General features: G+C 41.7%; 1 protein-coding gene across 2 annotated transcripts in view; it reads left to right on the top strand.

The window, feature by feature from the left end:
• The first annotated feature begins 568 nt into the window (after window positions 1-568).
• kat6a (K(lysine) acetyltransferase 6A) overlaps window positions 569-26,077 on the top strand; it is a 31,509-nt gene continuing 6,000 nt past the window's right edge. The window contains exons 1-15 of one of the 2 annotated variants that reach the window (XM_053480601.1): window positions 569-701; window positions 3,633-4,872; window positions 11,439-11,547; window positions 12,523-12,638; window positions 14,934-15,015; window positions 15,181-15,295; window positions 16,309-16,676; window positions 16,895-17,010; window positions 18,669-18,784; window positions 19,064-19,205; window positions 23,855-24,016; window positions 24,112-24,205; window positions 24,595-24,826; window positions 25,081-25,282; window positions 25,373-26,020. In XM_053480601.1, coding sequence (XP_053336576.1) covers window positions 4,249-4,872; window positions 11,439-11,547; window positions 12,523-12,638; window positions 14,934-15,015; window positions 15,181-15,295; window positions 16,309-16,676; window positions 16,895-17,010; window positions 18,669-18,784; window positions 19,064-19,205; window positions 23,855-24,016; window positions 24,112-24,205; window positions 24,595-24,826; window positions 25,081-25,282; window positions 25,373-26,020 — 3,126 coding nt within the window. In that variant the 5' untranslated portion in view covers window positions 569-701; window positions 3,633-4,248. Of the gene's footprint in view, window positions 702-1,498; window positions 1,606-3,632; window positions 4,873-11,438; window positions 11,548-12,522; window positions 12,639-14,933; window positions 15,016-15,180; window positions 15,296-16,308; window positions 16,677-16,894; window positions 17,011-18,668; window positions 18,785-19,063; window positions 19,206-23,854; window positions 24,017-24,111; window positions 24,206-24,594; window positions 24,827-25,080; window positions 25,283-25,372; window positions 26,021-26,077 lie in introns of those variants that run through there. The other variant, XM_053480602.1, reaches the window with a different exon arrangement.

A 26,077-nucleotide genomic window follows, 5' to 3' on the forward strand; every position in this document is an offset into this window, starting at 1 on the left:
CCCCCGTTCTGTGTGTGGAGTTTGCATGTTCTCTCCATGCTTGATGGGTTTTCTCCGGGTACTCCGGTTTCCTCCTACAGTCCAAAGACTTGCAGATTAGCCTTATTGGCGTTCCCAAATTGTCCGTAGAGTGTGAATGAGTGTGTGAGTGTGCCCTGCGATGGATTGGCACCCTGTTCACCTTGTGCCCTAAGTCTCAGTATATTATAGTCATTATTTTGCATCATTATTTTACGTTGACAGCAGAAGCTTGGAAAATTGAGACGATCCCTAAATACAGCTCCACTGGCATTGCACACGCTTCACTAGGGTTCAAACACACACACACACACACTGAATTTTGGTGTCCATTTTTGCACTCTATCCATTTTTCATTCTCGAATTCTCTATTTTATTTAATCTTTTCTCCTCACACTGTGTGTGTTTGATGTGACCGAGCTGATCCCTGCAGTCTCTGTGTGTGTGTGTGTGTGTGTGCGAGTCTCTGCGCTGCGGTCAGGGGGCGGGAACATGCAGACGGTCCCCGAGTCTCCGCCCCTCCCCCTCGCGCGCGAGCACAAGCGCTCCTGTTTCACTCAAAGATGGCGGCAGCTCGCGAGCCTCCGCTCTCTCCGCCTGCGCTTTCGGGCTCGTCGTTGTCGTCGCGCGCGTCTCCCGTGCTCCCCGCCACGTCCTCCCCGGCGGCTCGGCCCCGGATTCCGGTGAGTCGCGGCGGCTTAAAGCGCGGAGTTTCTGCTGTGTATGTGGGGGTGGGTTTTGTTTTTTTGGAAAACGCTGTTTTGGTGTTTAATGGCGGAAGGTGTGTGTGTGTGTGTATATATGTGTGTATGTGTGTATGCGCGTGCGTGTGAGACACGAGGAGGAGGGGGGGCTCCATTCCAGTCCGCGGTTTTTTTTTTTTATATATACATATATATTAGAAGCCAACTGGACCGCGCATGCGCACAAACACGCGCGCCCTGTCTTTCAGGAAAGTGTGCGCGTGCGTGCGCGCGCGAGAAAAGCGAGCGGTGGGATGGATGGATGGATGGATGGATGGAGAGCGCGCGCCGTTGTCGGGAGGAGGGTATAAATAGGGGCTGCTATTGGCAAAGGAGAGGAGAAGGCCCTCAGCTGGAGTGATGATGCTAATGATGATGATATACTAATATAACTTTTAACTGTTTTATTATTATTATTAATTTTCTTTAATAAATTGTTAGAACATCTCGTAGGCATTTCTAGATAAACTGTGACGTAAAAAGACACAAAAACAAACACGTACAGGAACACAAGGACACAAAAATATAACAATGAACGGCTAAAAAATTATAAGTTACACCAGCACCTCCTATTAATGTGAGAAAATATATGAATGAGCAAATGAATTCCTCAGGAATGTGGGAAAACGAGATCATTCAGCGTTTCCCCGCCACTACCGCGCCATCGGCGGGCGCTCTGCGGGAGGGAGGGAGGGGGAAAGCGGGGGAAGGAAGTAGGAAAACGCGAGGATGCGGCCGCGCTTTGCGTCAAGCCTGCACAATGCTGTCTCCGCCTCACACGACTCCGCGATTCGCCTGTTTGTGTTTGTTTAAAACCCAGGTGACGTGTGTGTATTCATAAAGCGTAAGTCATACAAACAGGGGAAAAAATATTTTGTTATATTTTCTTCAGGTTTGCGCGTTGCTTTTGTATTGTCTTGCTTTTCCCCAGGCCGCGGGTTTCTCTGTGGGAGATCTTAGCTCTGTGTGTGTGTGTGTTAGCTTAGCATCGCGACAACTACACGGCTGGAATAAAGGGATTTAAAAAACACACTTAAACAGGAGTCAATGGTATTAAATCGTGTCTTTATTCATTTCATTCAGGGTTTTAAAGCCATATTTAGTCATATGAATGAATATATGTGTTTCTGGAAGGCACGCGGATGTAAACAGATTGCTAGCATAACAGGCAGCGTTAGCTAGCGCGGAAAAAAAAAAGTTATACGTAAACTATATCAACTTATAACTCATTATTCTTCATTTTTAAGGTGTGTGGAACGCTTTAAACGTTCCTTTCGTACGTCATTTTTATAAAACGAGGTATTCTAGCGTGTATTATCGTTTTTGTAATGCTATGGTCAAATGTATATATTGTTTATGATTCAGTTCTGAAGTTTCATTTTTTTTTCACACACAGATTTTGTGCTTGTTTCTGATTGAATATCACGTTTTAACTGCAAGATATTTTCACGTTTTGGGGTTTGCACGTAATAATGTTGTAGTTACACCTAAACAAAGTGAGAACGTGACAGAAACCAGTTTCAAGACAATATCATCATCATCTCATTCAATAATGAGGGGTATTAAGGCTGTTTAAGTGTGTGTGTGTGTGTGTGTGTGTGGAGTTGTGTGGGTTCCTGGTTGTTGTTGTAGTTGTTGTAGTAGAGTCCATTCTACAGGAAATACCTCTGTGATCTGAAGCCAAAAATAGACCCAAACTCCAGAGCTTTGATCGAATCTTTCGCATTTTTGCTGACTGATTTCGCGCATTCGTTCATACGTTCATCCTGGCAATGTGTGAGAGAATGCCGTGATCGCTAACTTCCGAACGTGTGTAATCGTGTCTTTTCTCTTAGATGCTGTTCCTTTAATGTTTACAGTATGTAAGGAGTTTCAGCAGTTAAACTGTGCGTTTATGTTTTCAGATATCTCCAGGACGGACTCGCGTAGGCCGTGCTCGTTGTCTGATCAGCCGTGTTAATAACTGATGCGTGTTATGGATGTGAGGGGATGCGATTTATTTCTGAATGTCGAAGCTGAAGCTGCACACGGATGTAATTCAGGTGTTGCAGGTATTCTTTGGAAAGCGTCCGAGTGCGATGTCTCAGTGAGACAAGTTTAAGCAAGTGTTTATGGCTCAAAATTCATGGAGTTTTGAAGCTTATTCAGGTGTTTTTAAATTTTTTTCCTCCCTGAAACCGTCCTGCTGCAGTTATGTTTTTGTCTCAGAGGTGTCAGTTGAGTTTGTGATATTCATATTTATATTTCTGAACAGTCAGGGAGCTCGTCCTGAAAAAGGGTAACTGGGTGTATAAGGTTGTACAGGTCTATAAAGGAACGTCCTTTCAGATACAGGTGTATACAAAGCTGTCCTGGGGAGTCTGTGGATATCCAGGTGTATATATAGATATAAAGGAGTGTCCAGGTTATTGCAGGAACATAAAGGGGTATCCAGGTGTGTCCAGTGGTGTACAGGTGTGTGTAGGGAGACATAAAGGGGCGTCCAGGTGTGTGCAGTGGTGTACAGGTGTGTAGGGAGATAAAAGGGGCGTCCAGGAGTGTACAGGTGTGTGTAGGGAGATAAAAGGGGCGTCCAGGTGTGTCCAGTGGTGTACAGGTGTGTAGGGAGAGACATAAAGGGGCCTCCAGGTGTGTGCAGGGGCATCCAGGTGTACATGTGGTTGTACAGAAGTCTCCCACGTTGGCGCTTCTCTCTAACGTTTAAATGAATTCTATAAGCCTATAATTTTTAACATTTAAAAAGATGTGGTTTTATGGTAATTAAAAATAAAATGAAAAGACTGGAACGTTTGGATCTGTCACTTTCTCACTTATAATGAACTGTGTGCCCCCGCCCCCCCCCCCCCCCCCCCCCCCCCCCATGTTTTTCAGGGTTCAAGAGCAGCCGAGATGAGTTTGCCGTAAAGGCGATCGTCCATCGTCGCACCCGGGACTGAGAGCTCCGTTCTGGACCTTTTAAATCCTTCACCGAAAGCAGGAACTGCTGGATTTAAATTTTTTTCTTCTTTCTTCGTCTTTTCTTTTTTTTTTTCCTTTCTTTTTTTTTTTTTATACTACATCGTAACTGAAGACGTTTTTGGGATGATAACACTACAAACCTAATTCCGGAGAGATTAAAAGATTGTTCTGGACCCGGTGTGGAGTTTTGTGTGGAGTTCACAGGTTTTCTGATTAAAAAAAAAAAAAAAAAAAATCTTGGGAGTCTTGACGTGGAACGAGGGGCTTTCTGGGATTTTTAGGATAATTTCTCCGGGATGGGGGGGTATCAGGCGGAGTTTATGCTATGGTGATCAGCCTCCTTTCTGATTCTTTGCGCTGCGGCTTTGAGGGATTCACCACACGGGACAAAGGATAGTAAACTGAAAGAGACGAGAGAGGAGGAGGAACAGGAGGAAGAGGCGGCTCCAGGGCTGCTAAGGCCTCTGAGAGTGTGTGCAAGTGTGTTTGTGTTTCTGTCTTTAAGTGTGTGCCAGGCCCAAACACAGTCATGGTGAAGCTGGCAAACCCGCTGTACACGGCCTGGATCCTGGAGGCCATCAAGAAGGTGAAAAAGCAGAAGCAGCGTCCGTCGGAGGAGCGCATCTGTAACGCCGTGTCCACGTCCCACGGCCTCGACCGGCAGACCGTCCTCGAGCAGCTGGAACTCAGCGTTCAGGATGGCACCGTCCTCAAAGTCTCCAACAAGGGCCTCAACTCCTACAAGGACCCCGACAACCCCGGACGGCTCGTCCCGCCCAAGCCCAAGGGTGGAGTCGGTACGGGAGGAGGCGGGAGCGGGGCATCCAAGAAGGCCGCGCTGGACTGGAACAAGCTAATCCGGCGCGCCCTGGAGGGGCTGCATGAGTCCGGAGGCTCGTCCCTCAGGAGCATCGAACGCTTTCTCAAGTGCCAGGCGGACGTGGCGAGTCAGCTGACGGGCGCAACAGCCCCCAGGATCTTCCACCAGCAGCTCAGGCTGGCGCTGAAACGGGCCGTCGGGCATGGGCGTGTCCTGAAACACGGCCCGCTGTTTAGACTCGCCAACAGCAGCGATGGAAGCGATGGCGGTGACGGGCGTGTGGCGCTGGAGTCTCTGCCTCCTGTACGTCTGCTGCCTCACGAGAAAGATCGGGTAAGAGCGGGAAATAAACAAACCGCGCGCAGAGTGACGGGTTTCCAGTTACATCTGTATTGTCTGTGCCGGAACTTATAGTGCTAACGGGAAGCAAGTTACACACAATACGATTTTTAGTTTGGATGAAAAGGTTTAGATATTTTATTAGATGGTTCAGATTAGATTTGATTGAAAATTGCCCAAATTGATTCGGTTTCGATGCCCAATTTAATTCAAGCCCAGTATGTTTTGGTTCAGCACTAACTTAATTTAGTTCATGTTTTGGTAAAGATTTGGTTAAAACCCAGCTTAGGCCCAGTTTTATTCGGTATTAACATCCCTTCATTCACAAGTTGATCTGATTTTGTTTAAACCCAGTATAATCGGATTTACCACAGATTTGGATAAAATCCAGTTTGCGCCTGATTTGAGGCGCAAGTTGATCTGGTTCAGATCTTTGGTTATTGATTCGGTTCATCATCAATATGATTTAATTGAGTTCAGGCCCAATCTGAATTAGTTTAAGTGTAGTGCAGATCAATATAATCTGCTTAAGCACCTATTTGGTTTAAGCCCATTGTGTTTCATAATCTTGTCCATTTCAGTCTCAATATGATCCGGTTCAGAATGGATTCGAGTAAAAATTTGGTTTTAAAGCCCAATTAATTTAGATTTAATTCAATTCAATTTTATTTGTATAGCGCTTTTAGCAATTTTCATTGCCGCAAAGCAGCTTTACACAGTCAAAAGAATTATTTAAGTTTGTATGAAATGTGAATTTGTATGAATCAAGATGGTCAGTTTGTCCCTGGTGAGCAAGCCGAGGGCGACAGTGGCAAGGAAAAACTCCCTGAGATGGTAATAGGAAGAAACCTTGAGAGGAACCAGACTCAACAGGGAACCCATCCTCATCTGGGTGAAACAGAAAGCAGTAAATGATCTGCATTTATACAGTGTGTAGGGTGGGAGGCAGTTCAGCTATAATAGCTGATGTTAATTGATGTTTTTAATTGATGATTTAGCACTGGTATGATTTTATTCATGCCCAGGATGATTGGGTTCAGCGACTGTCCTGTGACTCGTTACACTGTTAATGCCGTGTGTGTTTTTGTTATTGATATCAGACACTGACCTGGCGAGTCAATCAAATCAAATCAGGTTGCAAAATTCTTGCATGTGTTAAATCGAAGCGCTCTGTATTTTTCGTGACTTCAGCTCTGATCCTGGATCACGGACGAACCATATAGCTGGTGTTTTAACGTTACCGCATGCAAAATAATTAGCCCTCCCTCTTAAACATCAATAATCGTCTATACAGAACTTTAGGGATGTTTCCCGTTCGTTCTCTTGGTGGAAACGGCAACTGCTCCAAAATCACACGAGAGCTGCAGAGACGTCCGTAGGGTGGTGTTTGGCTCCCACACACACACCTTGAATCATTTACGTGCACACACACCTACACACAGAGGCTTTTTGTTTCGTTTTACTCGCACTGCAGTGAATTTTCACTTCCTGCTTTACAGACGGTTTCAATCAGATTAAAGGTGCGGTCTGAAGTCTGTCGACAATTTTAGTTAAAGGTGCTGTAAACTGCTTCACCATATTGTTTTTAAAAAATATATTATTATTATTAAATTTTTTTTTTTTTACCTGCATACACTTCTACTAATAAAGCCCGTGCAGACGTCTCACCTCCGTTTGCATCTAGTTTTCATTTTCTGTTCACTCGTAAGATGCTCGCGTTAGGGGAGCTTCAACATGCAAATGTGTTCCACCGGTAGGGAAACCCGGCACGTTCTTAAAATAAACTCAGACGTCTGATGCTTTTACTTACGCCATTGCCGATGTCTTTAATGATGAGTTTCACATGATTCTATTTGTTTTAAATGTGTTTTAGTTTTGTGTGTTATTTCATATGATTGACTTTCATTATAATTCAGTTCAAACCGCAAGATTGTAGAATTTGATTCATGTTGAAGATGATTTCAGTGCTGTTTTAAAAATAACAGCAATATGAATCGATTTCAAATGTAGTATGATTTAATTCAACCAGAACGAAATCAAATTCATCCTGAATTGAATTGGATTGAACCTGAATCGAACTGAATCAATTGATTGATTTCAGCACTAACATGATTCCCTTTAACAGTGATTTGATTCAGTTCGGGTTAAATATGATTCTGATATGACTGTAATCAGGACTGTTTATAATTCAGTTCATTCTCAAGATTGTGTAGTTTGATTCACTGCTCTTCTAATATAATTCAGTTCTGAGATGCGCTGATGACGGGTCCGGTATGAATCAGTTTAGCAGGTATTAGATTCAGTTGAACAGCACTGAGTCGTATTCAAACTGAACGGAATTCTGTCCCTGATAAATTCATATTTGACCTTAATTGATTTATCTTTGACCTTAATTGATTTATATTGGAGCTGAATTGATTTATGTAAAATCCCTTTACAATTCAGTTTAGATTGTTTCATTTGCTTCACTTCATTTTTCTCCTAATATAACTGAAATTAGGTCCAATATAGTTCCACGATCCATTATGATTTCAACACCAGTATGAATCGATTCAGGTGCCATATGATTCAGTTCTACAGGAAGCTTGTCTACTACGGCATGAATATGATTCAGTTCCGCGATGATGCGACTCGATTGAGGTTGAATGTAGTTCAGTTCCTGCTTTGATGTGATTTCTTCAGGTGTTAAATGATTCAGTTCGACATAGATTCTGATTCACTTCAGCACCAATTTGACTCAGTTCATGTCCAATATGATTCACTTCAGCACTGATATGGTTCAGTTTGGTTCTGATTTCACTCGAACAGAATGAAAAATGAACAGAAGTTTTATATTGCTATAGTACGTGAAAGTATACAGTATGGTGTGTGTAAGTGTGTGTGTGTGGTGTTTATCTAGAGAGCCACACTGTACACACTGAATAAATGGATAAACACCGCTCTGTCCCAGAGTGTCGTGGGATTTGTGTACTCAGCTCTGAATTATTCCATTATACCCCTTTATTCAATTCTGATTCCCCACTCTCTCTCTCACACACACACACACACACTCACACACACTCTTACTCACGGTCTCTATAAGAGGGTCATTGCCAGGGCAGAGGGAGGGGGCGACGAGTCAAATGGAGGTCATGGATGCACATAGAAAATCTCATAGCTGATTTTGTTGTGTGTGTGAGTGAGTGAGATGTTAAGAGCGTGGAGCTGGCAGTAATGGTCATCAGTGTGAGCGTCTGTAACCTCAGCTTCACCCCTCACAGCTGCCGGCGTCCGGGTCAATCTCCGGACGTGAGAAAGTCCCGATTATAAATTACCGCCACGTTACGTAACAGCGCCGCGGCTTCATCATCAGGAACATCACCATCACCGCTCTGAGCCTCCTGATCTATAACTCATTAATAAATCTCATCTCAAACTAGATCACGGCTACCATCAGTGTGTTTCAGAGAGAGAGAGAGAGAAGGAAGGAAATGAAAAGGGGAGCGCAATGAAGGAGTGAGAGAGAGAAGGAGAAGAGATGTGAGAGAGAGAGAGATTTAGTTGCAATGGAAGGAAAGCAGATGATTGAGGAGAGAGAGAGGGATAGCGAGTGATTGAGATGAAGGGGGGAAAGGGAGATCTAGATGAAGGAGAGCGATATAGAGACAGATCATGTGCGTCATTAGTATTGGCACCCCTGATCATGGCTCCAGTGTTGTTGATACCCAGCCTGTGACTCGTCCTCACTCTGCACAGACCCCTGTGTGAACCCACCATGATGGATATGAGGATGGCAGCTGAACGCATGATCTGACTGTCTCTCACACACACACACACACACGCTCTCTCTCTCTCTCCGAGGTTCATTACCTCCTGATAGCCGTGTAAGTTACGCTCTGTAGTGTGACAGCGGATGAACGTCTAACCGACTCTGTAACACCAAATCCTCAACAAATTGCACTAATGTGTAATGCAGCGTGTCCCACTTATCTCTCTCTCACACACACGCCCGCACACACACACACACACACGCACGTGTCGTGCACTGTTGATATGGTTTCATCACCAACTAGTGTGTAACAGACACGGGCAGCGCTGCAGTGTAAAGTGTGTGAGCGGCGTGGTGTGAATAGTTTAGTGGTGTTTATAGCAGCGAGAGATCGAGGGGGAAAGTGTGTGTGTGTGTGTGTGTGTGTGTGTGTGTGTGTGAAGACCATGTTGATTAAACGAGTGTGTGTTGAAGGCACCTCTGCCGTATGTGGTGTAAAGACAGACGGGTGAAAATGGAGAGATAGAGACGGAGGAGAAGAGCGAGGTGATGAGCTTTACATGTTAATGAGAGACCTTGACTGGAGACGAGCCAAGGACGATTCTGTCTCTCTCTGTCGTCCTTCTCTCTTTTTCCTCCATCTTGCTTTATATAGGCTGTGTGTGTGTGTTTGACTCCGAAAGAAATGAACCCAATAAATCACTCTGTGTCCCGTCTCTTCGCTGCCTAGACCTGTTCAACACACACCTGGTGTTCTCTCTCTCTCTCTCTCTCTCTCTCTCTCTCTCTCTCACACACACACTCCTCCTCATCCTTTGTCCAATGACCTGACTCATAGACGCAACCTCTCTTTTGTCTTTTTCATGTCCAGACCTGCTCACTATTCACTGCTGTACATACACACACACACACACACACACACACACACACACACACACACACACACACACACACTGATGGCTCAAATGCACTTCAGTGTTGTTGTGAAGATATTAAGCGTTAATGCAGATTTAGGCCACACCTCCTTCATAAGGACTGACAGCAGTATGGTTGCATGTCGGCCACGCCTTCTTTACTATAATGGGCTGGCCATGCCTCCTTTTATGTGACCGCTGGGCAGACCACTATTGGACAGGCCACACCCCTTCTCTTTGTTGGATGGGCCAAGGACCGCCCCCTTTACTAAATTTCTCAGCCCACGGCTCTGACAGTTGATTGGGCCACACCCTCTTCTCTGTGATGTTAGATGGGGCCACGCCCCTTCCTTGTTATGGTTAGACGGGGCCACACCCTCTTCTTTGTTAAGTTAAATGGGGCCACGCCTCCTTTTTCACCCGGCGACTGTCTGGGCGGGGGGGCCACGCCTCTTTTTTCACCCGGCGACTGTCTGGGCGGGGGGGGCCACGCCTTTTTTTTCACCCGGCGACTGTCTGGGCGGGTGGCCACGCCTCCTTTTTCACCCGCCGACTGTCTGGGCCGGGGGGGGGTCCACGCCTTCTGAATTAAAACTCATTATGTGCTGTGCAGGAAAATATTCACAATCAGGCAGGAAGCAATGAGTCTAGACATTTTTTGTCACACACACACATACACACACACACACACACAGTGTTTATTGAAGCCCTGTGAGGAGTACAGGTGATGGTTGAGGTTTCGTCTCGGGTGATAAAATCATCAGTGTGATAAAACATCAGCGCTGTGAGGAAGAACAGAGTCTGAGGCTGGAAACGGACCGGAGAGACGCTCTGATTGGCTGCTGCACGCTACAGCACACACACACACACACACACACACACACACACACACACACACACACACACACATCACTACTTCCTGTTGCAGTGAACTAAAAATAGCATGCTGTCTTCACCACATGCAGCCTCTGTTACTTACCCCACACACACACACACACACACACACACACACACTGCAGTAGACACACATTATTATCTAAAGTGCTCTAATACCGTGTAAATGTTCCTGGTAGAAGACTGGTGTCTGTCTTTTTTTGTTTTGTTTTTTTCTTTCTTAGTTTTGTCCTTATTTCTATTTTATATATATTTTTAATTACATTCTTTTATCTTCCTGTTTTCTTTCCTAATAAAAATTTATTTGTATTGTTCTGTTATGTTTAATAATTTGATGTGAACCTTCAGGAACAGATTGTACAGGTTGATGATTGGAATGGTGTCTCTAAGACAGATCACTGTGTGTGTGTGTGTGCGTGCGCGTGCGTGTGTGTGCGCGCATCCCCATTCTGAACGATGCGAACGTGCAAACACTGAGCTTTAACGCATCGCTCTCGTCTCCGATCTAAATGCAGCGGCTCGTTTCCCGGAGCTATAAATAAACGCTCTCCGCTCGTCTATCCGGGACGCGCTGCGTGTCTGACGTTCGCACTTTCGGGTTCGGCCCCGGATCGCCGAGTCGGAGCGGCGCCTCTGTGTGCTGTGTGGGTGTATCGTGTTTAGGATGAAGGCGTGGCCTAAACCGCATCCCAGCGGTTTGACCTTGGACTTTTTTTTTTTTTTTTTTCTTTCTGATCTGCTTCGTCAAAATTCAGAAAACTATGGCTATCCGCCATCTTCTACATCCGTGGCTAGGGTCTCTGTGATTGACTGAGTGGGGTGGGGGGAGGGGGGAGTAAGCTCCACCCACCTAGAACCTGGGTGTCAATCAAATCGGGTTGGATTAATGATGGATGTTGGATAAATTTTTATTGCTTTTAACTCACTTTGCTAAAAAAAAAAAAAAAAGGCGAGCTGTAGGTTAAAGATCTAAACTTATCTGTCTGTCTCACTTTCTCTCTCAGCCTGTGGCCGAGCCCATTCCCATCTGCAGCTTTTGTTTGGGGACCAAGGAGCAGAATCGGGTCAAAGAGCCGGAGGAGCTCATCTCCTGCGCCGACTGCGGAAACAGCGGTGAGTAAACGGCAAAACCTTCAACATCTCAAGAAGTAAAACGACCTGTTTCCCGGAAAAACTGTCATCGCTTTATAAGCACGTCTCGAAATGTTTAGTGAAGCAACGTCGCATGGGAGGCCGTGCTGTACGGCTGGATGTAGCAAGGCGGTCATGGGTGTCACTATAGACATCCGCGCTATAATCAGCCTCACAGCACGGCCTGGAGTGTCACACTGCTCCTATACAACAGCGCTACAGATTATGATTTAGTTTCTTTATTTAAAGAGTTATTTATTTATTTATTTATTTTCAAAAATTTGTGATACTTTTTATTCATTTATAGCTACGTTATGGAACATGCGCTAAATTAGTTTTGATTATAATTTTTTTTACAACTTCACCTCCAAATATTAACTATTATAATAAAAAAAAGCTGTTTAATGTTTATCAAGCGCTCACCACGGTGAAGTTTATTTCTGTAAGCCGTTCCTATTAATAAACAGAAGCACCACTGGCAGAGAGCTCAGGATGTAGGTAATCACGATGGGCGTTCAAGTCAAACCGGGACTCGTGATGGCATTTTCTGGTAATTTCAATATTTTTATTTTTTTGGTTACATACACAGTGTGATGTGAAGTGAAATGCTTGTATGACGACTCAAAAAAATTTATTAAGATTATATATTTGTATAAAAGAGAAATTATACAAATATTAAAAAATCTATAAGACTTTAAGCTGTAAAAAATGTACAATATGTACACATAATAAAATAAAATAGAATTGAAATGGAATTGGGATGTAGAAGCGCATGTCCAGTCATGAGCAAGACAATGTGTAAAGTTTAAAAAGTTCAGAACGAAGGCGTTAACGCTTTGAACGCCCCTCGTGTGCCCAGTGAGAAGAGAGAAACCCAGAACATTTAGCATGTTGTAAAGTCCTGGATGATGATGATCTGAGTATGTGTGTGTGACGGCGGCGTTTTCTTGTTCTCAGGTCATCCGTCCTGTCTGAAGTTCTCCCCGGAGCTGACGGCCCGAGTGAAGGCCCTGTGGTGGCAGTGCATCGAGTGTAAAACCTGCAGCAGCTGTCAGGACCAGGGCAAAAACGCGGTATAAATAAATATATATATATATATATGAACTTGGAGTTCTTTACTGTCTAAAGTCCGAGGAGTGTATTATATTGTCGAGGAAACATGATTGCATGCAACTCTCGTCAGTCATTGGAGACGCACTAGTTTAGATCAAGGGGGGCGGAGCTACGAGAATCATTTAAGTGTTAAAATCTTTAGAAAAAAACCTTAATCATACTAACCTTACCCGACTCGCCTTTAACACCAGAGTCATGGCCCTCGAGGCGTCTTTTATTTCTCCATGTAAGCAAACAGCAGATGAGCCAATCGACAGATGGATCCAGAATGATTGACAGTCATATAAAGGTTTTTGAAATGCCCTGGAAGCCTTCTTGCGGAGTAAACGTTGTTTTAGCCTTGAAATGATTCTTTCTGTCGAAAGATGTGTTTAGGGGTCATGAGGCAGCGACATAGGTGTGTGTGTGTGCCCGCGGGAGTGTGTATGAATGTGTTTTGTGGTAATTGAGGCGTTCATGGATTTTTGGATGCTGATAAACTGTAAAAAAAAAAAAAAAAAAAAAAGTGTATGTATATATATATATATATATACAGTGGTGTGAAAAACTATTTGCCCCCTTCCTGATTTCTTATTCTTTTGCATGTTTGTCACACAAAATGTTTCTGATCATCAAACACATTTAACTATTAGTCAAAGATAATATAATTGAACAAAAAAATGCAGTTTTTAAATGATGGTTTTTATTATTTAGGGAGAAAAAAAATCCAAACCTACATGGCCCTGTGTGAAAAAGTGATTGCCCCCCTTGTTAAAAAATAACTTAACTGTGGTTTATCATACCTGAGTTCAATTTCTGTAGTCACCCCCAGGCCTGATTACTGCCACACCTGTTTCAACCAAGAAATCACTTAAATAGGAGCTACCTGATACAGAGAAGTAGACCAAAAGTACCTCAAAAGCTAGACATCATGCCAAGATCCAAAGAAATTCAGGAACAAATGAGAACAAAAGTAATTGAGATCTATCAGTCTGGTAAAGGTTATAAAGCCATTTCTAAAGCTTTGGGACTCCAGCGAACCACAGTGAGAGCCATTATCCACAAATGGCAAAAACACGGAACAGTGGTGAACCTTCCCAGGAGTGGCCGGCCGACCACAATTACCCCAAGAGCACAGAGACAACTCATCCGAGAGGCCACAAAAGACCCCAGGACAACATCTAAAGAACTGCAGGCCTCACTTGCCTCAATTAAGGTCAGTGTTCACGACTCCACCATAAGAAAGAGACTGGGCAAAAACGGCCTGCATGGCAGATTTCCAAGGCGCAAACCACTTAAGCAAAAAGAACATTAAGGCTCGTCTCAATTTTGCTAAAAAACATCTCAATGATTGCCAAGACTTTTGGGAAAATACCTTGTGGACCGACGAGACAAAAGTTGAACTTTTTGGAAGGTGCGTGTCCCGTTACATCTGGCGTAAAAGTAACACAGCATTTCAGAAAAAGAACATCATACCAACAGTAAAATATGGTGGTGGTAGTGTGATGGTCTGGGGTTGTTTTGCTGCTTCAGGACCTGGAAGGCTTGCTGTGATAGATGGAACCATGAATTCTACTGTCTACCAAAAAATCCTGAAGGAGAATGTCCGGCCATCTGTTCGTCATCTCAAGCTGAAGCGATCTTGGGTGCTGCAGCAGGACAATGACCCAAAACACACCAGCAAATCCACCTCTGAATGGCTGAAGAAAAACAAAATGAAGACTTTGGAGTGGCCTAGTCAAAGTCCTGACCTGAATCCTATTGAGATGTTGTGGCATGACCTTAAAAAGGCGGTTCATGCTAGAAAACCCTCAAATAAAGCTGAATTACAACAATTCTGCAAAGATGAGTGGGCCAAAATTCCTCCAGAGCGCTGTAAAAGACTCGTTGCAAGTTATCGCAAACGCTTGATTGTAGTTATTGCTGCTAAGGGTGGCCCAACCAGTTATTAGGTTCAGGGGGCAATTACTTTTTCACACAGAGCCATGTAGGTTTGGATTTTTTTTCTTCCTAAATAATAAAAACCATCATTTAAAAACTGCATTTTGTGTTTACTTGTGTTATCTTTGACTAATAGTTAAATGTGTTTGATGATCAGAAACATTTTGTGTGACAAACATGCAAAAGAATAAGAAATCAGGAAGGGGGCAAAAAGTTTTTCACACCACTGTATATATTTTTTTGTTTTGTTTGTTTTATTTTGAATTGATTTATAGATGATGGGTGATTAATTGCAAAAGTTGTAATTAGAAACTGAATAAAGTGTGTGTGTGTAGGAAAATCTGTTGCTATGTGACTCCTGCGATCGAGGTTTCCACATGGAGTGTTGCGACCCCCCACTGACACGGATGCCAAAAGGTACACACACATCACTCACACACACACCCTCTCTCTCTCTCTCTCTCTCTCTTCCTGTCTCTTCTGTACATGAACATTTTATTTCTACGTGTTGGTCTGTTGTGCCGACTCGTACCTGAGCTTTATCGTCTTTTCTTCTTCTCCTCCTCTCCTCCTCCTCCTCAGGTATGTGGATCTGTCAGATATGTCGGCCGAGGAAAAAGGGGCGAAACGTCTTACACGAGAAAGCAGCACAAATCAAGCGGCGGTACAACGCCCCCCTGAGTCGACAGAAGGGCAGGTAACGTCACGCCACGCCCTCTCACTGCGTCTCCTCCTCATCTGATGTTTTATTGCTTTAGTTTTCAGTCGAGTTTCAAATAGGCAGTTAAAGAATATAAAATATAAAATAATAATACAAATGATAGAAAATATAGAAAACTTTAATTTGTAAAGTTTACACTATGTAAAGTTTACAAGTGATAAAATGGAATTAAAATATAAAAGCGATGTCCAGTCATGAGCAGAACAGGTGTTGAATATTAATTAGGAATTTTTATACAAAGTATTTACAATTAAGACTAGTTTTGAATAAGCTTTTTTTTTTTTTTTTGATATTGACCCAAGTCATTTGTTTCTATACCATAGAATAATTTTTTTCTCTTATGTTTTCATTGATTAATTTATCAATTAATCAAAATTCTTCTCTATTTATATTCTCAAATAAGAAAACTAAGAACTATGAAATTAAAAGTGTTTATTTTTTTGTCTTTTATTAGATTATATATAGTTTTTAATGGTTTGATTCCTGTTACATTTTCTTTTGTTTTTATTTATATAAATGCAAATAAAGATCTCTTTTTTTTTTTTTTTTTTTTTTTTCATGGACATCCGTTAGTTTTTTATTATTTTTTTTATTTAATTGATTAATTTTATAAGCTTGCCTTAATTTTTTTTCTAGCTACATTCATTAGTTTTGGTTCTTTGTTTAAAATTTTAATTGAGTCTGGTTTATTTATTTATTTTTTAAACTAATAAATATAATGTAATTACACAGTTAGTTATTTACGTTACATCATTACATTACACAAAACCACTTGTTTAATAATATTTTAAGTCTTACGTGTTCAGTTTGCGTTGTTCTAACTAGTTGAAGTAAATTTTAATTCCCAAGGAATTAGTTCGTTTAAAACAATTAGCAACTTGTGTTTTTGTTTAATTATTTATATTATTTCTCATGTTGTAGATGTGTGTATGACCCTGACTGTGTCAATAATTAGTAAGTGTGTGTTCCGTGTGTGTGTGAAACTGTAGACCGGGTCGCCCCTTCAAGAAACTCAGAGGGAGTGGGCGTGGCCGGCGGCGGCGGGGCATGGGGCCGAGTCACTCGCGCGGCTCCGCCTCCCCTCACTCGTCCTCGAGTTCGTCGTGCGACGGCTACCTGGGCGACGGTTACCCGGGCGACGATCGGCTCCTGTTCTCGCGGCGGGACGAGGAGGACGAGTCTCAGGGCTCGGCTCGATTTAACAGGAAGACCAAAGGGTTGATCGACGCCCTGAGCAAGTTTTTCACGCCGTCGCCGGACGGACGCAAATCCCGCGCCGAGTCGCTCGACTACGCACAGCAGCACCGCATCCGCAAGAAGAGCGGCCGGAAATCAGACCTGCACCAGCGCACAGGGGGTGAGCACCACCGCAAACAACAACATGTTTACCACTGCGGTATTAAACGAGAACGTGGTCGTTTCTATTATTTAGTATTCCAGATATGGCACAGCAGGGAAGTGGTGATTAGTTTCCTATAGCAGCGCCACACTGAGGGCGTGTGTTAGCGTCAACTGCAAACAGGAGCTTCTTAGTGTCGCTTTTCACGACTAACTCTGTGTTTGGTGAACCCACAGACAATCAAGATTGCAGCGATGACTGGAAGGAGGACGAGGAGAAGCTGCCTGGACACGAGAACCTGACGGAGAAGGACGTGGAGCTTTTCAGACACATCCAGGAGCTGGCACTACAGGTACGGAGGAAAAGAAAAAAAAAAACTATGGAGGAATAAAGAGAGAGCCGAGGAGAAGGAGATCTGCACCAGCGTTGCCATAACAACCTTTTTTTTTTGGTCACTAATGTAATTGCTTGCTTGTTTAGGTTTTCTGACATCACAAAGTTGTAGACAGCCCCGCCCCCCTGAGACAGGTTTAAAACTAGTTTTTTTTTTTTTTTTTGGAAAGGAGTTTTTAAAGTCCACCTGATTGATCTTTTCTGCCTCCGAGAAAAGGTTCACGGTATACAAAGCTGAGTTTTTGTGTGTGTGTATGTAAGTCGCAGGAACGGCCTGTGAATTTGCCTGAGGCTTTAGGTCTTCCATGGAGAAAACATTATACACAAACACACACACACACACACACACACACACAGGCCTTTTATAAAGGTTCGTTTCAACAGCAGCTGGCAGACAGACCGCACGGCACTACACCAGTCGCACAATAGAACTGTGCGTAAGTGATATTTACAACATGGCCGCTGCTCTGATAACGAGCTCCATAACGAGCTTTTGCTTAAAGCAAACAACAAAGGAATCTCACTCATCATAAATATTATAAAACATAAATATGTTTATATCGAAAAATTTCTGCTCATGTTCAAGCAGCTGCAATTCTTGCTGTAATTTCATTTAAGAAAGTTTCATGAAACAGGAAGTTAAATTTTTTTTTTTACAATTTTGATAAATAAATTCCGATATCAGATTGCAGTCACTTATACTCTGCTATTATTACTACTAATACTACTGCTAATACTAATCATCACTAATACTTCTGCTGCTACATTATTGCTAATACTACAACTGGTACTACATTTACTTTTAATACTAACTGCTAAAACTTCTATTAATACTACTTATTCTTTTTTTCTGCTAGTAATACTGCTAGACATTACAATTAATACTTCCAATTGTAATACTTTTAACACTCCTATTACTGGTAAACCTCTAATGCTATTATTACTGATACTGCTACGTTATTACTACTACTGCTACTACAAACACATTTACTGCTAGTACTTTGAGTAATACCTAGAATACTAACCATGTTGACACTAATACTTTTGATGCTACTTACAAAATATTACTTCTGCTAAAACAACCTTAATTGCTAGTACTAACTTTTTTAGTACTACAACTGCTCTGTTTACTGCTACTACTTCTAGTATTACTACTTATTTTACTGCTAGTTCTACCAATACTATTTGTTACTATAGTACTATTACTTTTTCTGTTGGCATTGCTTTTATAAAAATTTTAATATTAGTAAAAGTTCTAATACACGTTACTATACTTATTGCTAGTACTACTATTAATACTTTTAATATTGCTAACACATTTAGTACTGCAACTATTAATACTTGTATTATTACTGTTTCTTTTACTGCTAGTGCTGCTATTATTAATAATAATACTTCTAATTATAAACGTCTAACTCTCGTAGTTCAAAGCAGTTCAGTATAACTTTATATAATATTACTACTCCTGTTAATATTGCTAATACTAGTTCTACTACTAATACTAGAATCTTGAGATTCTGTGAGAGAGGAGGAGGAGTGTGTGTATGTATGTTTATCTCTCTTTTTCACCTTTTTTTAAAATATAATTTCCTTTTCTTTTCCCCTCTACCTCTGCAGAAAGTTGGTGTGACGGGGCCTCCGGATTCACAGATGCGCTGTCCGTCCGTCATCGAGTTCGGGAAGTACGAGATCCAGACGTGGTACTCGTCACCGTACCCTCAGGAGTACAGCAGGTAACACCTACACACACACCGTGTCTAATTATTATTATTTATTTTTTTATATAAATACCGAGCAATCATGTGGCAAGAAAACAAGCAAGGAGTTTTGCTCATAAAGTCTTCCTTTTATTATTTTTATTATTGTTGTTATTCTTTATTACTTTAGTTTATTGCTTTAGGAACTCGCTTTTGAACATCAAAGAATGTTTTCTGTTTTGGAGTGTTGTAATAAGTACTTCTAGTAAAAACACCTGTGTGTGTGTGTGCACGTGTGTGTGCGTTTCCCCCCAGACTTCCTAAGCTCTACCTATGCGAGTTCTGTCTGCGCTACATGAAGAGCCGCAGCATCCTGTACCAGCACATGCGCAAGTGCACGTGGTTTCACCCGCCCGCCAACGAGATCTACAGGAAGGACGACGTCTCCGTGTTTGAGGTGCGGCTCCGGGAACTCCTCCCAGCCACAAACCACACACACACGCGCGCACACACACACAGGGCCCTGTCTGCGGCCTACGCCCATATCCTGTTCTTTAAGGCTGCTGTAATGACGCGTCACAGAGTTGATGGTAACAAGGTGAAACGGTATTGGGATAAAAAAAATATATATATATATATATATATATATATATATATATATGAGGGAGAGAATGTAAAATAATTATTTATTTTAAAAGTGTCCTCTATAATTATCACTGTGGAACTGAAGCGCACAGAAGCAGCTTTGGAGGAGAAGTAAACGCGCCTCCCAGTGGGTCGTGCTCTCTCTCTTTGTGATGTTAGAAAGTCAGTCCGGCTGCTGGGACCTGCTCTTGGTATTGTTTATTTTTAAATTGTGGTTCCTCCTTTTCCTGGCAGCCATCTGCCTTGAATGTGTGCGCACACACACACACTCTGGCCAGGCTGGTTTCAAGAAGCTCAGGTTTCAATTTCTGACTCAGCAGTGTTAACAGGTCTGGGTTTTTTTCCCCCCCTTTCTCTCTTTTCTCCCTCCATCTTCCAGAAACAATGGTTTTTAACTGCTTTGTTCTACAGCGCACAACAGCACTAATGATTTATGCTTAATATCTCTCTAACACACACACACACACACACGTGTACCTTACCACATTACGATTAAACTGATGATGCAGTTCTTTTGGTCAGTACAATTCAGTAAATCGATTTGCAAGTTTTTAATTTATAATAGATTAATTTTTAAATTCTTTATTTAGCAGCCTTACAAATGTTAAATTATTTGATGGATACCTTACATTTTTTGCAGAAAATATCCCCCCGGCTTCTTTCGGCTTGCTCTGTTTTTTGTTTTAACAGTTAGATGGTTCATTACCGCCACCTACTGGACTGGAGTTTTTATTATTATTATTATTATTATTATTATTTTGTTTCCCCACATGTATTTCTATATCCGACAACAAAAGTTATAAAGAATTAAATTTTTTAATCAAATAATAGTGGTGCCCACGACTTCGTTCACGTGGAATTTAATTGCACACTCGTAAGCGCATTAAAAAAATATAGCACGGTCTGTTGAATTCTTGGAATAAATAAAAATTTCTACGTTTTACCGTGAAGTACGCATAAAAACAAACATTACTGCTACTGAATCGAATCAGACCGGCAGTCTACTGTGGTGTAAATGCAGAACACAAGCACATATATAACACATATTTAATCTGTTGACGTTTCCACTTCATGTTATAGAACGTTTTTGGAAACTAGGCAGCTCCTGTTCTTGTTTACATTACATCACCACCCATGTAAATGAGCTGTTACCATGGATACGATAATGTAATAGATTGAGCCACATTCGATCAAACCTGCACTACTGTCAGAGACACCCAGATATTAAGTACAACCACGATTACAATAATAAACGCTAAATAAAATACTAATGTTTTATGATATGATGGCAGCAAAATCAGTATGTTTTCTCAATGGCAGAACATTTAAATCCAGGACTAACAATGCTGATAAATGTTTTTATATATGGGTGATTCCATCTCAAATCAACCAGAGGGTTCCACCACATGATCACAGATTTTGCTGATTTTTTTCACCAATTGTTGATATTGCCATGAAAATAAAAACCCCCAATTTTTTTTGTCCCAACTCCCACTCGTTAAAAAATGGCAGCCATCTTAATTTTTGGCCTTAAAGTGCTTTAAGACATGCCACAACCCTTTTTTTAAATCCTCTTCTCTTTAATAACTCACTTGCTTTATGTCATATGGAGATGAAACTGGGTATATTTGGTCTGCATGTATATATGTTACTCAAAAAAATAGGGCGTAACTTCACATCACCTTATCTTGAAAATAAATAAAAACCAGGGGTGTGTTATGCCCTGTTTTATAGAAATCATCAAAAATTAATTGTCCAGGTTTTGCAACATTAAATGATTTGACACACAGAAATGCACTGCAATATCTGTGGAAAACTTAATGCATACTCATAAAATCTGCTCCTTTCAAAGTAAAAGTTACCTCAAATTCTTCTGTAATGCATGTCTAGTCAAAGACTGATAATGACATTATTCATCTCTCTACACTAAAAGGACTAATCACAGTTTTTTTTTTTCATCACCCTGGGTATCTGATTCTGAAAGAACAAAGCCCACAAAAAAGAGTTCATGGAATAAGACAAAAAGGTACATGTACATGTACGAGACCTGTCAAGTTGCAGTGACACAAATAATATCAACTAGGAAAGGCATGCACTTTGTAGCTACTAAAGTCATTTTGATAGGAAATGTCTCCACAAATTTGTAAAAAAAAAAAATTATAATTCTTGTACTGGCTGGCTGCACCATCTGAGAAGTAATGCACATGATTTAAATTTGGTAGAAGAACTTTCAGTGGATTCATGAGAACCTTAATAAACTTGTGAACAACAATAGCATTGTGTTCCCTTTCATTACTGACAACACAAAAACTTTTGCAACTTAGTGAACCATCGTTTTCACTACCACCCCTATAGTAAACCACGAAGGGATGCAGAATCACCTGGGATGTATCCCAATGGAAACCTTGAACAGCATCCTGACAAATAAAAAATAACATTCGGCAAAATCCATGAGGATAACAGCCTCCTTTCCAATGGGAAGTTTCTTTTTCAGTTCTTTCAAATAAGCAGCTTGGGCCTTGGCTGTATAGTGATGAGCTGTGCAGGAGTCACATTTTTCACAAAGTCTCATAATGAAATCCACTGCTTGAACTGAACAGTGTCATCTGGGTCCAAATTAGCATTTTCAAATATACCATCAAGATTAGGGCTGGGCCAGATTATACCTTTCACGGTAATACCGGTACAATGTTAGGCAATGATAAGAAAATGAAATATCGCGATAGAATATGGGTAAAACACGCATGTGCAGTGCCTTTGTTTCCAAACGCTTGGAAAAAGCTTGGCGGCGGCGGAAAATAAGAAAGGCGAAAGCGGATCGTTAAATGAAACAGATGAACCAGAATTGGTTTGTAAAAATGGTGCAACTTCAGTGGTGTGGAATTTGCATTTGCACTGTTAAAATTTTATATAGCTTTAATGCACATACAAACAGCTGCTTTGTCTCGTGTCAATCATATTGTCAGTTATATCATTATCGCAAATTTTCAAATATATATCGTGATAAATATTTTTGGCCATATTGCCCTGCCCTAATCAAGATAATTAGATAGTTTTGATTTAGGGGGGCACTGCTCACACCTGTGCAACATATAGTCACGAGAATCCAAAGAACAGACAAGCTTTGCCATCAAGTCTTTGTAATCAGATTGTGATTAAGATAACAAACTACATTGGAAAGCTTCAGTTAATAAATTAACATAAATGAAACACACTCACCTGCTTTTGTTTTTCTGCACTCAATTAGCACCAAGAAAAAGATGATGCAATTACCAAGTTCCTTGAGTGCGAGGTCACTCATGGAGTTGGTTGGAGATAATTCAACTTTCTGATCAGTATGAACCTGAATGGTTCAGTTACAGGATACTGTTTGACAGTAATACATGTATCTTACATGTACCACCATAAAATGACACATTTACTGGTAGATAAGGCCTATTGTGTACATCCATGTACATTCTCTGTATACAAAATGTGTATCAAATCGTAAAACATTTGCAAAACCTGGACAATTAATTTTTGATGATTTCTATAAAACAGGGCATAACACACCCCTGGTTTTTATTTATTTTCAAGATAAGGTGATGTGAAGTAACCCCTATTTTTTTGAGTAACATATATACATGCAGACCTTGGGTTCTGGGGGGTCGAAAAGGGGTACCCCAAAAAATGTTTTTTCAGAAATATCTCCATAACCACAGCAGATAGCCAAATTCCGATTGCAGAATCTGAATCTACATAAAAACTTACATAAATATACCCAGTTTCATCTCCATATGTCATATAGCAAGTGAGTTATCAAGGAAAAAAGGATTTCAAAAAGGGACGTGGCATGTCTTAAAGCACTTTGAGGCCAAAAATTAAGATGGCTGCCATTTTTTAACGAGTGGGAGTTGGGACAAAAAAATTGGGTTTTTTTATTGTCATGGCAATATCAACAATTGGTGAAAAAATCAGCAAAATCTGAGAGGTGATGGTGGAAAATTTCTCTTTCATTGGTTGATTTGAGATGGAATTACTCATATGAGTGTTTAATGTTGGCATTAGAGTGATGCTTTCCTTTAAAACGAATAAACAAACAAAAAAAAAAAAAAAGCAGTGTGTGTACATACATATTTTTGTTATTTAAAACTGTTTTTACAGAATAATAGTTCTTATTTGTACTGTTTCTTTCAGCACCAGAAGGGGGGCAGCAAAGTCCCCTTGAAAATGCTTGTAAAATAATATATATGTTTATTTTCTCTTGTCCATAGATGTAAACTTTTATAGCTGACTCAACAAAATTTAGTAACAAAAATAAAAAATAGATTTAAAAAGAAATGTTCTCAGTATATCAGAAAATAATTTGACAACAGAACTAGATAAATCCATAGTAGACACTTAAATCAATCACATAGAGAGAAAAATTTGATGAGAAGTAAAAAATAGTCATGTAAAATTGCAAATTTGGTTTTTGTTTAGGTCGATGGGAACGTCAGCACAATATACTGTCAGAACCTCTGTCTTCTCGCCAAGCTCTTTTTGGACCACAAGACTCTCTACTATGACGTGGAACCGTTCCTTTTTTACGTGCTCACGCAGAACGACTCCAAAGGATGTCATCTGGTTGGATACTTCTCCAAGGTGAGCTCAAGTCATCATCTGGAGAATAGAAAGGGTGTAGTCGAGTTGTTTGTTTTTACTTAACCCCCCCCCTGTCCTTTTTCACTTCTTCACAGGAGAAACATTGCCAGCAAAAGTACAACGTGTCCTGCATCATGATTCTTCCACAGTACCAGCGCAAGGGCTACGGACGCTTCCTCATTGACTTCAGTACGTCTTATTTAGTTTTACTGAACCTCTGAACATGGAGGAGTGAAAAAAGATGTTTTTTTTTTTTTTGAGTAAATGTTGAGCTCTGTAATGAAGTGAAGTTATGGTTCTCACAAAAGTCTGTCCAGTTTTCTTTCCCTTCAGTCTCACATTCATCTGATCTTTTGTCCAGTCGGCTTACTTTTCATTCATCCATGTCATCTACCATATTTCCATCAATTCATCAACCCAGTATTCTTTTTCTTCACCATCACATCGTTATGTGATCTATTTTTTTCATCTCTTTTCTAGTGTGATTGTTTTTCCAATTTTTATTTTTCTTCCATGAGAATAATCCATTCCCTGAGACTAACACTTGGTGTCTGTCTGTCTGTTTTGTCTTTCTCTAGGTTACCTGCTGTCTAAGCGGGAAGGCCAGCCCGGGTCTCCAGAGAAGCCTCTGTCCGATCTGGGCCGCCTGTCCTACATGGCTTACTGGCGGAGCGTTGTGCTCGAGTGCCTGCACGAGGTGCGAGACCGAAAGCTCACCATCCGCCGCCTCAGCAAGATCACCGGCATCTGCCCTCAGGACATCACGGCCACTCTGCAGAGTCTGAACATGCTTGAGCACAGAGGGGACCGGTAAGAAACAGATGGAGATAGAGAGAGAGACCGCATACACATTTTTAAGCTGCAGTATTAGTCTCAGTAGTGGGAGCCAACACGGTGTATAATTTTATGCTAATAAGGTTAATCCCTCGTTAGGAAAGTGGTAAAACTGGACACATTTTCTTAAATTTTAGTCCTGAGTACGGTAGAGATTTACAGAAAAATACAGCTTGATTTGATAAAATGTACATTTGCTTTAACTCCCTCCTCTGATCTTGTCCCTCCAGACTGGTTCTGGTTCGCAGGGAAAAGGTGGTGTCGTCTCACATGGCCCGTCTTCGTGCCCGACCTCGGCTCCTGGAAGTCGACCCGGACTGCCTACGGTGGACGCCTGTCATTGTCGCCAACCCTGTGTTGTCTGATGAAGATGGGGACGAAGACGACGATGAGGATGAAGAAGAAGATGGAGAGAAGGAAAATAACAAAGATGTGAGTAACAACCGTAATCATGTGATTGCCTATCAGCCACTTTTATTTAAACATGTACAGAGCTGATTTTAAATACTTTGTTCGCCACAGGTGAAATCAAATCGCAAAAGTTCACCGCTGCCATGGAATGCAAAAATAGACAAGGAGGACAATGAAGAAAAAAAGTGCTTCCCAACATTTCCCAGGAATCAAAGCTCCCCAACCTTATCCCCAATACGCCACACTCTGCCGAGCCCTGAAGCCACGCCCCTTCAAGCTAATGGGGAGCGCCGGGGCCGTGGCCGGCCTCCTAAAAATTGGCCGTGGGGCAAAGTCAAAGATCAACCTCGTCCCGGTCCAGGGCGACCCCGGAAAACCAGGCCCAAAGACGACGATGATGACGAATATCAATCTCCAAACAAAATGACGCCAGTATCCATGTCTCCATCATCTGTCTTTACCTCTGAGAAGGAATCGAACTGTACAGGACGGCTGATGGGGGATTCAAGGCACTCTTCACTTCCTCAGCCACGCAACAGAGGGCGCCCTGCACGGAAAAGAGGAGGCCCCAAGCGAAGGCTGAGCGAGGAGTCAGGAGATGATGTGCCCTCGTTAACCACGGCAGCTAGACTGAGCGAGTCTCCGGTCCCTCGTTCTTGCTCGAGTGAAACCAGTGAGGACGATGCTGACTACAATGAAGACATGGGTGCCTGCTCTCCTCCTGTCCTAACCAAGCCAACATTAGGGCTTAAAAGCAAGGTAAGGTTTAAATTAGATACGAGAGAGGTTTTTATTTTAGTTAAAACAATCCCAGGA

Source organism: Clarias gariepinus, chromosome 21 (assembly GCF_024256425.1).
Source record: "Clarias gariepinus isolate MV-2021 ecotype Netherlands chromosome 21, CGAR_prim_01v2, whole genome shotgun sequence".
In the NCBI taxonomy this organism is placed as follows: domain Eukaryota; kingdom Metazoa; phylum Chordata; class Actinopteri; order Siluriformes; family Clariidae; genus Clarias; species Clarias gariepinus.